The sequence below is a fragment of the Macrobrachium rosenbergii genome, chromosome 53, assembly GCF_040412425.1.
Source record: "Macrobrachium rosenbergii isolate ZJJX-2024 chromosome 53, ASM4041242v1, whole genome shotgun sequence".
Classification (NCBI taxonomy): Eukaryota; Metazoa; Arthropoda; class Malacostraca; order Decapoda; family Palaemonidae; genus Macrobrachium; species Macrobrachium rosenbergii.
The window spans coordinates 34331952-34343690 of record NC_089793.1 but is presented as its reverse complement, the minus strand read 5'-3'; the positions used below and the strand labels follow the sequence as shown (position 1 = coordinate 34343690).

The window sequence follows — 11739 nt, the reverse complement described above, 5'->3', positions numbered from 1 at the left end:
TGAAGCAGTGGACAGAGAGCAAGTTAGGTAGTAGTCGTAGTCTGTCAGTGTTCAAGAGACTCGAAAGAAAAAGAGGAAAATTTTAGTTTTAAAAAAATTAAATTATAAGGAACCAATAGGTGCATTCCAAGGATGGCATGACTTTCAATCAACTCGACGGCCAGGTTTCGGCAGCCATCCTTGGTTATAGCAAAGTCTATAGTGTGTGTATGTATGTATATATATATATATATATATATATATATATATATATATATATATATATATATATATATATATATATATATATATATACATACACACACAGTTTTTATAAAGACTTCGATGCATTAGTCATTCTGCCGATATGTTCTTGTTCATTGTTTTGTTATTCTAACTACCTGTTACTCAACGCATTACATACGGACGCTTTACGCAAATTTAAGGTATAGTTCAGAATTTTCATACTCTTGAGTCTCTTTAATACCAGACTACCGTAAAGAACAAATCAAGTAACGTTGCATTACAAGACATAAGAGCGATTACTTAGGATAGTAAATAGGGTTGCTGATTGGGTTAAAAGCCACTCAAAAATATTTACAGCCAAATATCCTCGTAACCAACGGTGGATGCTAAGCATGGGATTCTACTAATCCCGATTAGCTGATATCGGCTCTAAATATTTACAGTAAGCGCTCTCTCTCTCTCTCTCTCTCTCTCTCTCTCTCTCTCTCTCTCTCTCTCTCTCTCTCTCTCTCTCTCTCTCTCTCTCATACACACACACACACACACACACACACACAAAATACTATTTTTCTAGTAACAGGTACGAAAGGGACTCATACAAATTCCCTGTTGGGGCAGATCTTAAGTTTGTGGGCGATTAGCTAAAAATATCTCCTTCCGGCCGCTGTATTAAATCATAACTCTCAATATAGTTTTTTTTAATATATAAGAGATACTAGAAGGCTGCTGACATTCTGACAGGAAACCATATCCAACGAATGATAAAATTAAAGATATGCTAAGTGTAGTATTGAAGCAATCATCGCTATGCAGACTATAAACCTCAAGAACACTCCTTACTTTTCCAACAGTACGACAATGATCTTATGATGCCGTGAATGAGAAAACTTGAAGCTGACCCAAAGTGTCCAAATTCATTAAGAGCAGTATTACCTACACAAGTCAAATCATGTAGTAGGAAGGCTTTCAAGATTGCACCGCTAATCAGCGAAGACTGGGTTTAGCTGGAATTCAGCACCATACGTACTGATCATTCCACATCTCTGTTAAACCCAGCAGCAACTTCACTTTGCATTTTAGCAGAACGAATAACTGCAACAAGGTTAGAATGCATACATGCATAGGCTACTGGCATGTATTCATACATCTGAGAAGTCTACAATCCTGAAATCCTTTACCGCATCACAAGCACCTCTGGAATTAAATTTATAGTGAGTACGCATATTTTCCATCTACCTAATGCACTTCTTTTCGCAAGTATACTGTCTATCATTTCAAGGCAAGCTTCTTAGCTGTTTTCTCTGCGGCTGCTCTCTGTTCATCTATCTTCTTCGCATCCATCAGCATTAGGAAGTCATAAACATTTTACTATTCTCACAGCACGCGTTACGTTAACAACTCAAGACGAAACCCTTCATTAGCGAAGGCAACCTCTGACGAATGTTAAATGCGACCGGTGTACCTTGCGTGTATGCCTCGAGTGAGTTCGTACGTTGCAGAAGTATCACACGAGGGATGACGACTTACCTGATCGCGTTACCTCAGTGAGTAGTTTCTTCTGCGCCTCCGATCCATACACATTCCAGAAGAGCGGTCTTAGTTGGGATTGTATTTACTTCACGAAGAATCTTCGTTACTTTTTGCTTTCGCGCAGTTCAAAATTTCTCTGAAATAGAGTCATGCCTTAAACAGAATGTGAATTTTAAGTTTCCTAGCTACTGAATCAGGGAAATAATCTTTCCTCATAATCGTTCACGAAATTAAAATTCTACTAATTCATATGTGACCAACCAAGAAACTATAATCCCCCTTTTAATCACAGCTTTTCGTAACTTCTCATCTCTCAGAAACGTGATTACAGTTCACACCAACAGAACTGTGCCTGTTAATAAGTTACGCATCAAATGGTTAATAATTCACATACGAATACTCTATGCTAACGATGGAAATCATAAATATAATGGTTATTCTTCTAACAGTATCTAACAAAGGTAAGTGGCATTTCAGTTTAAACCATAATTTAAGAAATAATGTAAACGCTTTTTGTGTGTGTGTGTGTGTGTGTTCAGTAACCCTAGTATTTAAGACAATTCCATACCGAGTACAGGTTAGAAATTGGATCTAGCAAACCCCAGTACAAAAAAAATATTAAAGGATACTTTTTCAAGTAAAAAAATGGTTAACACCATGATGATTGCTACTATCAGTGTTTTTGCCACACCTGGACTTGTTTGTTTTCGTTACTGAATGACGAAATTCCCAATAATTCCACTGTCAAGGCATATCAAATTTATACAAAGCTTGCGACGTTGTGAAAAGAACTGACTAGATGAACCTGTTTTAAGCCATATTCAGAAAATTATACCAAAAGATTTTTGTGGAAAACCAGGTTATTATTATTATTATTATTATTATTATTATTATTATTATTATTATTATTATTATTATTATTATTATTAGCTGAAAGGAGTCGCTCTTTAAGGGCAATGTTACTAAAAATATATGCTGTTTCTATTATTACAGATGCTATTGTTAATACCTAAATTTTCTCTCATAAGGAAGGAAGCAAACCAAGCCTTGAGGTGCTAAAGTAGGAACGAGGTCCATCATCTTTCATGAATAACATGATACAATTAACTAATTCTCAACAAAAATGACTGAAAGGAAGATGTCCTTTCCTGTTGCAACTCAGTCATTTTTCCCAAACTCAAGTCATTTTTATTGGGAAAAATAAATACTTGTAAGTCACAATACAATAAAACGACAGCCCTTTTTGTTGTGGTCTGCAACAGACATGAAATGTACAGACACTCTCTGAAAATAATTACAATAGTGAAGAAAGAGATACATCAATATTTTTAGCTTCAAACTTCATAAGTGAGATATAAATATGAAGACGTAGAACATAAACTGTAAGGGAATAAACTCTCTCTCTCTCTCTCTCTCTCTCTCTCTCTCTCTCTCTCTCTCTCTCTCTCTCTCTCTCTCTTCTCTCTCTATATATATATATATATATATATATATATATATATATATATATATATATATATATATATATATATATATATATATATATATATAGATATATATATATATATATATATATATATATATATATATATATATATATATATATATATTTACTACATACATAAATATATAAAAATATTATATCTATATATATGTGTATGTGCACAAAAAACCCTGGGAACATTGCTGTTCGCGAGCCCATGTATGTGTATATGTTGCATCTGATTGCTTAATCGACAGTGGTGGATCGTCGCCTGGGTGAAAAATGTCATTTTATAGCAACATCATCTCAAAAGACTATATATATAAACTGGAACCATATACATATATATATATATATATATATATATATATATATATATATATATATATATATATATATATATATATATATATATGGTGTCTCACCAACAATTTAGTAAACTTTTAAACCATGCACTAAACAGTGCAATACAGAATTAAATACCCGATCTTTTATATAACTCCACCGCAACAAACTTCCCTGATATTTCAACCTTTAAAAAAAGGTCAATAACAATTTTTATTCGATTTCCCCACTGACATATTGCTCCTTAAGGTCACACACTTTATCGTAAAGGAATAGCCGGAGTGGTTTACCTTGCGGTTTTTCTTTCTTTATAGTTCTTCGGAGGAAGGAATAGCAATTAAGAAATAGAGAGAGAGAGAGAGAGAGAGAGAGAGAGAGAGAGAGAGAGAGAGAGAGAGAGAGAAGTAACATAACACAACCCATGTGTTGTTAGAGAAGGTGGAGGGGATTGAAATCTTAATAAAAACCCATGTATTGTTCCAAACATCAATCCAAAAATATATCAATTAGGAAGCAATCAATTGCCGAATCCGTTTCTTACAGCAGACGCATTTCAATAAACAACGCATAAGTACTCTCCAGTAAGTAAGACAGCACAGCAAAAACCAGACGGCGAATTCTTCATCATTAAGGCTGTATATCAACTTGCCAATGGCGTCGGACCGACCGCCTTAAAAATGCAACTCTCCTCCAAAAGATTTATGGAAGACAGAAGGAAAAACAATTGGTAAATCACTTTAAGTGGTGGAAACCGACCGCCAAGGATGTTTCAAGCGCTTCTTCCCACCATTATCTTTGGTATTTTCTTTTTTTGTTTATTATTTTCTTCCCAGAGTATCAGCGTGGCGCTCTTTGTGAAAGGAAAGTGTTGTGTGAGAAGCCACTTAGACCAAATAATCTGTATCACCGCAGGCGGTTTATCAATACTGTCTAGACTACCTACCTAATCTTACAGGGCCTTTATTTATCTGTATGATAGAGAGAGAGAGAGAGAGAGAGAGAGAGAGAGAGAGAGAGAGAGAGAGAGAGAGAGAGAGAGAGAGAGAGTTTCGACTTCTCGCCAAATTTTCAGGACATTTACGAAAGAAATATTCCGTTTCTTTACCAACTGAAGTTGTCTGCAAGTACACTGCATTTTCTGATGTAGAGTATGGTTTTATTTTTTACATAATTAAGTGATGGAATTTAATATTCAGTATAATCAAAAGACTGCACCATGAGAGAACTTGAAAAGAAAATCCTTTGAGTGGAAAAGAAAGGTGTATTCACGATTTATCACTTGAATAAGATTTTCAGCGAAATATTTAATGCACTAACCACAGAATAATAGGGTTCCTGCCCAGTTTGTCTACGATACGTTACAAGAAAGGAACAGTTTCCTAAAGATTAAATGAAAGAAATAATTGCCCCCTAAATATATGGCAGAAGGGAACATGAAAATAGTACGGATATCACACTGATCAGTTTAACTAAATTTTCGAAAGATATCTTTGGCTAGACAAGTGAGAACACATACTGCTGGAAAGGTGAAGAGTAAAGCGTTCACTCACGAGGATGAACACCAGGTGTTTATCATGAAACAGCTGTTTCAGACATCTGAGAATATGAGCAAAAATATAACAAACGTTCATTAAGTGATGTTTTGAGGAGATTTTGCCTTGTATAGGGCACAGGAGAGAAAAAGTGAATAATTTGTGGGTACAAATCGTCAAGTACTATAAGGGGGTCGCATATGAATAACTAGAAGTCAATCATCTAGTTGACCGGCTTGCTCTAACTTGGGAACATGAAACGAGAAATTGCACATCAAATCAAACTGAATGATTTTACATATGCAATTGGGGTCGACACGATTCTAATGAGCCTTTAGTGTAAATGGACTGATGTTGGGTTTTTCCATTTAGCAGATCATATTTTATTCAGCAGTCAGATATAGGCCAGGAGCTAGGACCTAAGATCAGCGCTGAAAATAATGTCGAATCAATTGTTAGGAAAGGGTGGAAAGTAAGATGAAAGAAAGAGGAAATGAACGGAAGTATAGTAAAAGGAAGTAAAGGGGTTGCGGCTAGGGGCCGAAGGGGCTGCAAAGAACCTTTAGTAATGCCAACACTGCACCGTGTGAGGTGCATTGATAGCATGCCCCCTACGGGGCTTTCTTCTCTGATGTTAAATTCACGATTCTGGCGAAACGTCTTTATGGACAATAAATGAGAATAAAGCACCACTTGGCAAAATGAGCAAAAAAGAATTTTTAGTAAGGCCTACACAAAAAAAGGAAGAAGGAATGTGCCAGTACAAATACCATATCACATTCAAGAGCAAATTTAAACTGACAGCATATGAACCCACTAAACGTCATTTTGACAGATTGGATTACATGAACCTTCATTGTAGACGGAATTGCAGCGACGTGATATTTATGTCCGGATGCAGCAATGAAGGGCACAAGGTGGTTGATTCATTATGAGCTGAGGAATGTGAAATGGGGCGAGGGGGAATGGGGTTGATATTTTAGTCATTTCATTTCTCAAAACCTAATCTGCTTACTGATACTTTTTTCTGTAAGGTTAGATATCAAGTAACGGTTGGGTAAAGTATTATACGAAGTTTTCGCTAAAATGCCTATCTTAAAAAAACCATATAGAGGAAAGTCATATATGAATTACTTTTGAATGAGATTAAGGATCTTTATATTCATTAAAATGGGTCTTACTTCACCGAACGAGGCCTTACGGACTTGAATCCCAACTATCGTGCTGAACAATTGCGCAATTGCTATCTATTTAAAAATACAAATTGAAATGAAGATATTATTATTTTTGTGTGCGTGTGTGGGGGGGGGGCGGTCTATCAGTCATAATATTGGACTGGGTGGTTTTTATAGTGTGGGGTTCCGGGTTGCATCCTGCCTTCTTAGGAGTCCATCACTTTTCTCACTATGTGCGCTGTTCCCTAATAGCACACTTCGGCGTGAGTCCTGAACTACTTCGGCATCTAATTTTTCCAGATTCCTTTTCATGGTTCTTGAGATCGTGCCTAGTGTTCCTATGATTATGGGTACGATTTCCACTGGTATATCCCATATCCTTCTTATTTCTATTTTCAGGTCTTTATACTTGTCATTTTTTTCTCTTTCTTTCTCATCTACTCTGGTGTCCAAAGGTATAGCGACGTCAATGAGTGTTACTTTGTTTATTATTATTATTATTATTGAAAACGTACACGAATCCATACACAGCAAGCAGTCAACTTGCAAAGTTAGCTTCTGCTAATCCCAAAAGAAAAAGCACGAAAACAATAAAACTAAAATAAAATGGCGACATAAATAGACAAAACAAATTTTTAAATACTTATAGAAACCGGAGTTAATTTTAAGTCGGAACAAGGATGCAAATGGTTATAACGCTAAAAATACTAAGATCGACTTCTCGGTCTTGCGAGCATCAACATTCGTCAACAATACCAGGAACGGTTTCATTCACCAATTTTCTAGGTCAGCAGTGAAATCATTTGTCGGTCAAGACGTAAGCAATGGCCAAGTTCCTCCAATTAATCAAACAGTATGTAAAAATGCATATTAAAGATACGAATTATTTAGTTAAAGTATAAAGAAGGCATGAGTTTCAGAAAGTTCTTCACTAAATCACTGAAAAGGTAAAACTCGGTGATGATCAGATAAAATACTCTCCACAAGAACTGTCAAAGGACTTTTTGAAGCTTTTTCTGTATGTTTTGTCCCCAAGAAGGTGACTGGCATGCCTGAGGGCATAAGTCAATACTTTAAACCGAGTAATATACGGGTCATAGTAAAGCTGTACCAGAAGGTTGCGGGCTATTTTCTGCTATGCTAGAGGTGAGGGATGCAATTTATGGTGAAACAATTAGTGGTGACTTTTGCTTATGAAGGAATGTTGATGGTTAGTCAGTTCCGATGTCGCTTTCTGCCAGCCCTTGAGATTCCATACAAAGAGGTTTCACAAAGTGCTGTTAAAATGAAAAATCTACCAACCTTTCCTTGCCGTTTTAACAACCTCTATAATGACCTACTCCCAAAATACAAACAAGCACATAACGAATTATACAAGCACAAATAGGTCATAATTCTGTCTCACATTACGCTAATTTCTTATGAAAAATTTAAATAATGCATATTCAGTTCACTTTAATACATACGCAACGCTGCAATTTTCATGTGTTGACGTCAAATAAACCAATAACATATAATAAATAAAGATTGCATAAGATCACTGTCTGAGGTAGAGCAACTTCGACATAGTGGAGAAAGTAAATTAAAGAAGGACATATATTTCTTTATAATCACCACTTTAAAACTCATATGGGCTACTGACAAAGGCAATTGCAATGAGACCAACTTAAACCTGGAAAATAATTAAACAGCCGATTCTTTAACAGGGAAGAATACTCTGAAACGTACATTAGAAACGGGATATAGCAAAATATACTCTGAAATGTACATTAGAATCGGGATCTAGCAAAATTTCAAATTTCACAAAAAACAAAAATTAACCAGTAAAACAAAACAAAACAAAACATTAACCTGTGTGCATACGAGAAACAATTATACCGCCAGCAGAAAACTAGGGGAAACGTATAAAGATGAAAACGTTTAAAGAAATCTCTTCTGGCAAGGCTAAACTTGTTTATTATATCCCAGAAATACCAGGCAAATACGGAAGGGGAGAGAAAAAAAAAAACAGTAAACGCGAGAGCAAGCTTGCTTTAATGCTTGCTCACACTCAAGTGAACTGGATAAAAACAAGTAAGTAATGCGCCGAAGTGTCTTCGGCGCAATCGAGTAGTCTCTACAGCCGCTACAGTGTATAATCAAGGCCACCGAAAATGGATCCATCTTTCGGTGGCCTCGGTATAATGCTGTGTGAGACGCGGCCCATGAAACTTTAACCACGGCCTGGTGGTGGCCTATCCTATATCGTTGCTAGAAGCACGATTATGGCTAACTTTAACCTTAAATAAAAATAAAAACTACTAAAGCTAGAGGGCTGCAATTTGGCATGTTTGAAGATTTGAGGGTGGATGATCAACATATCAATTTGCAGCCCTCTAGCCTCAGTAGTTTTTAAAATCTGAGGGCGGACAGAAAAAAGTGCGGACGGACAGACAAAGCCGGCACAATAGTTTTCTTTTACAGAAAACTAAAAAGTCATACCAGAAAGCTTAAATCCCTTAGAACAAAGAACTTTCTCAGGTTATTAGCTAACCTCCTGCGCCTTTGAACTCTGATTTAGTGCACATACCATCAAATATATAGAAATTTAATAAAAATACATATTTCGGAACATTCCCTTTCCTATGTATACCTCTGTGTATAATTCATGAAAAAAGAAAGAAAACAAACAGGCAGAGAGTCGAAAACGACCTTGAAAAAACCCGACAGCAATTGTAGGAATTCTACCCTTCAACAAGACACCCTCCTTCCTCCACCAGGGGTAATACCCTTAAGCTAAAACCCTTTGGCGGCAAAACCAACAGCCCACGTGGTTACGATCAAATCCCCCAATAACCTTCACGAGATTCCCCAAGGAGCTGACTTCTAGGACTCCCAAACCTATGGTCTTTGACCTTCGACCTCGGGTTCAAGATTCACCTTCATTATTCAAGACCCAATAAGCCTGCTGACTGACAAACAGAAGCAAATTGCTTATCAACCAAATTCCTGAGAATTTTGAGATGGGTGGATGAGTGTGCGATTACAAGCTTAAAATAAAAAGCTGAAAGATAAACCTAAGGATGGGACCAAGTAAAGTGAGGACTCGTGACTCATGTCAATGGCACAGGTGTTTTTAGTGAAATTCAACTCTTGCGTAACAGATCGTAATCTAAAAGTTGTAGACATTGAAGCCTTACTGAAGCAAAAGTAAACACTGCACTATAGTGTTATACACTTCCCAGAGGTGGGGAAAGCGCAAGAATGTATCCAATAACATTTGTAAGAATTTGTAAGTTTAAGATGATAATCGACAACAGAAATTACTTACAACGCATATATACATATATATATTATCACACACACACACATATATATACATACATACATACATATATATATATATATATATATATATATATATATATATATATATATATATATATATAGTATATATAACTCAACTGTTGGTTCAATGATATTTTTGTCTACCTGACCTATTGCCTTTAAAAGTTCTAGGTTCATTTCATTCCCCCGGAATGTTCATAATTTACAAAAAAATCCGGACTTGTATCAATTTTCGTATAATACTCTCATTTCCTATTCTTAGTAATTTCATGAATTCAAGTTTCTTGAAAGTTTCAAGAGAAAAGTAATATACGAAAGCGGGATGTAATACCGAAAAAAAATCAAATAAGCTTGATATCTTTCACTGATGTTTCTTTTTAGTACACAAATGTCAATATATGATGTTTACCTCACTAACTTAAGCATAGTTTTGTCAATGCATTTGTCTTTTTCATCTCATTGGCAATTAACATTATCAATTACTGTGGAAATAAGTTTAATTTTCACTAGAAGACAAATCTAATGACACCCGCACCTTTCACTTCTGGATATGCATTTGACTTGAATTTCTTTATCGTCACTGAAGTGAAGCCGAGGTGTGAACTTTACCCTATTAATTTTATTCAGGATAGTGTGCATGAAGGGTTTTAGCTATGAACTAAAACATTTTCTACAAAATAATGTTCTGCATACAGAGCGAGGGCTGAAATTTTACCATCTAAAAATTAATATTTGGCGAATAAAATTGTGAATTCTTAAACAATCGACTATATTTTATATCAAAATTGACACCTAACGGACAAGAAGTCTATATTTCGACCGTTCGAGCGGGAATTAAGTTCATAATAACTATCCTATACCGAATCACAATTAGTAAAAATAGTGTTCCAGGGGGAAAGCGGCATTGGCAAGATACCATCACCTGCTGCTGCTGTCAAGGTCCTTGCTTCTCCAAACTCGAGTAGAAATTATAATATTTGTACACTTTAGAATAAATTATAACGATGTATAATATATATACGTTATATATTTCTATATATTTAAATATACACATATACGCACATGAGCGAGCACAAGCACACAAACACTCACAATCACAAACACACACACATATACATTATATATTTATATATATATATATATATATATATATATATATATATATATATATATATATATATATATATATATATATATATATATATATATATATATATATATATATACACACACACGAACACACAAACTTCAAGTTAATATTTCAGCCTAATATATCCTGCCTTGTCATGGAATATAACAGCTAAAAACTTAATTTTCATACGTTAAAAAGATTCCCACGCCACCAAAGGCAAGAGATAAATTGGCCTTTTCACGCAAAATACGCGAGAGATCTCATCCTTCTCTATTTATAAGTGACCTAAACTTGTCAATCATCCCTGGGAATGTGGTCACAGGGCGTTGGATTATTCACTGACTCCGACGCCTCGAGCCAACCTTGACCATTAATGCTGACCTTGTCTTCGGAGGGAAACTGTGTTTCAGGTGATAAAAGGCAGCGATTCACATAAATTATCTTAACACACAAAGTGGAAAGAATAGTGTAAGGAAGTTATGGTTTTTTGACCCTCTACTTTCCTAAAACTTGTAATAGAGTGACATCTTCGTTACAATCTGGAATAACTTGGAGATAATTGATTCCAATCAAAATCTCTCTCTCTCTCTCTCTCTCTCTCTCTCTCTCTCTCTCTCTCTCTCTCTCTCTCTCTCTCTCTCTCTCTCTCTAAGCCTACGTGATTTACATGTTCTTGGTTGCGTACAAACAGGATACTGAAATACACGAGCTTCTGTTGGACATGCACAAAAAATTATGTAGAAATAAGTATTTAAACAGTTCATATAATTTAACAACAAAATCGTATTTGTTAACTCCGTAAAGTACTCCCGACACTGTAACATTCTAGAGTGGAGTCATTAAGATTATCACAGTAAAATGATTTACTGCGCGTTGTCACGAACACAACTGCTTCCTTTCTATCTTGATTATGAGGGAATGAATTATGGTTCAAATAAAAAAAAACGGTGATTTATAAAGAGTTTAACACTCGGGTTCACATCGCTACAT

At 35.5% G+C, this 11739-nt stretch overlaps 1 protein-coding gene across 1 annotated transcript in view; it reads left to right on the top strand.

The window, feature by feature from the left end:
• The first annotated feature begins 1795 nt into the window (after window positions 1–1795).
• LOC136834177 (uncharacterized) overlaps window positions 1796–11739 on the top strand; it is a 41330-nt gene continuing 31386 nt past the window's right edge. Inside the window, 1 exon segment of the mRNA XM_067096444.1 lies at window positions 1796–2216. Coding sequence (XP_066952545.1) covers window positions 2159–2216 — 58 coding nt within the window. The 5' untranslated portion in view covers window positions 1796–2158.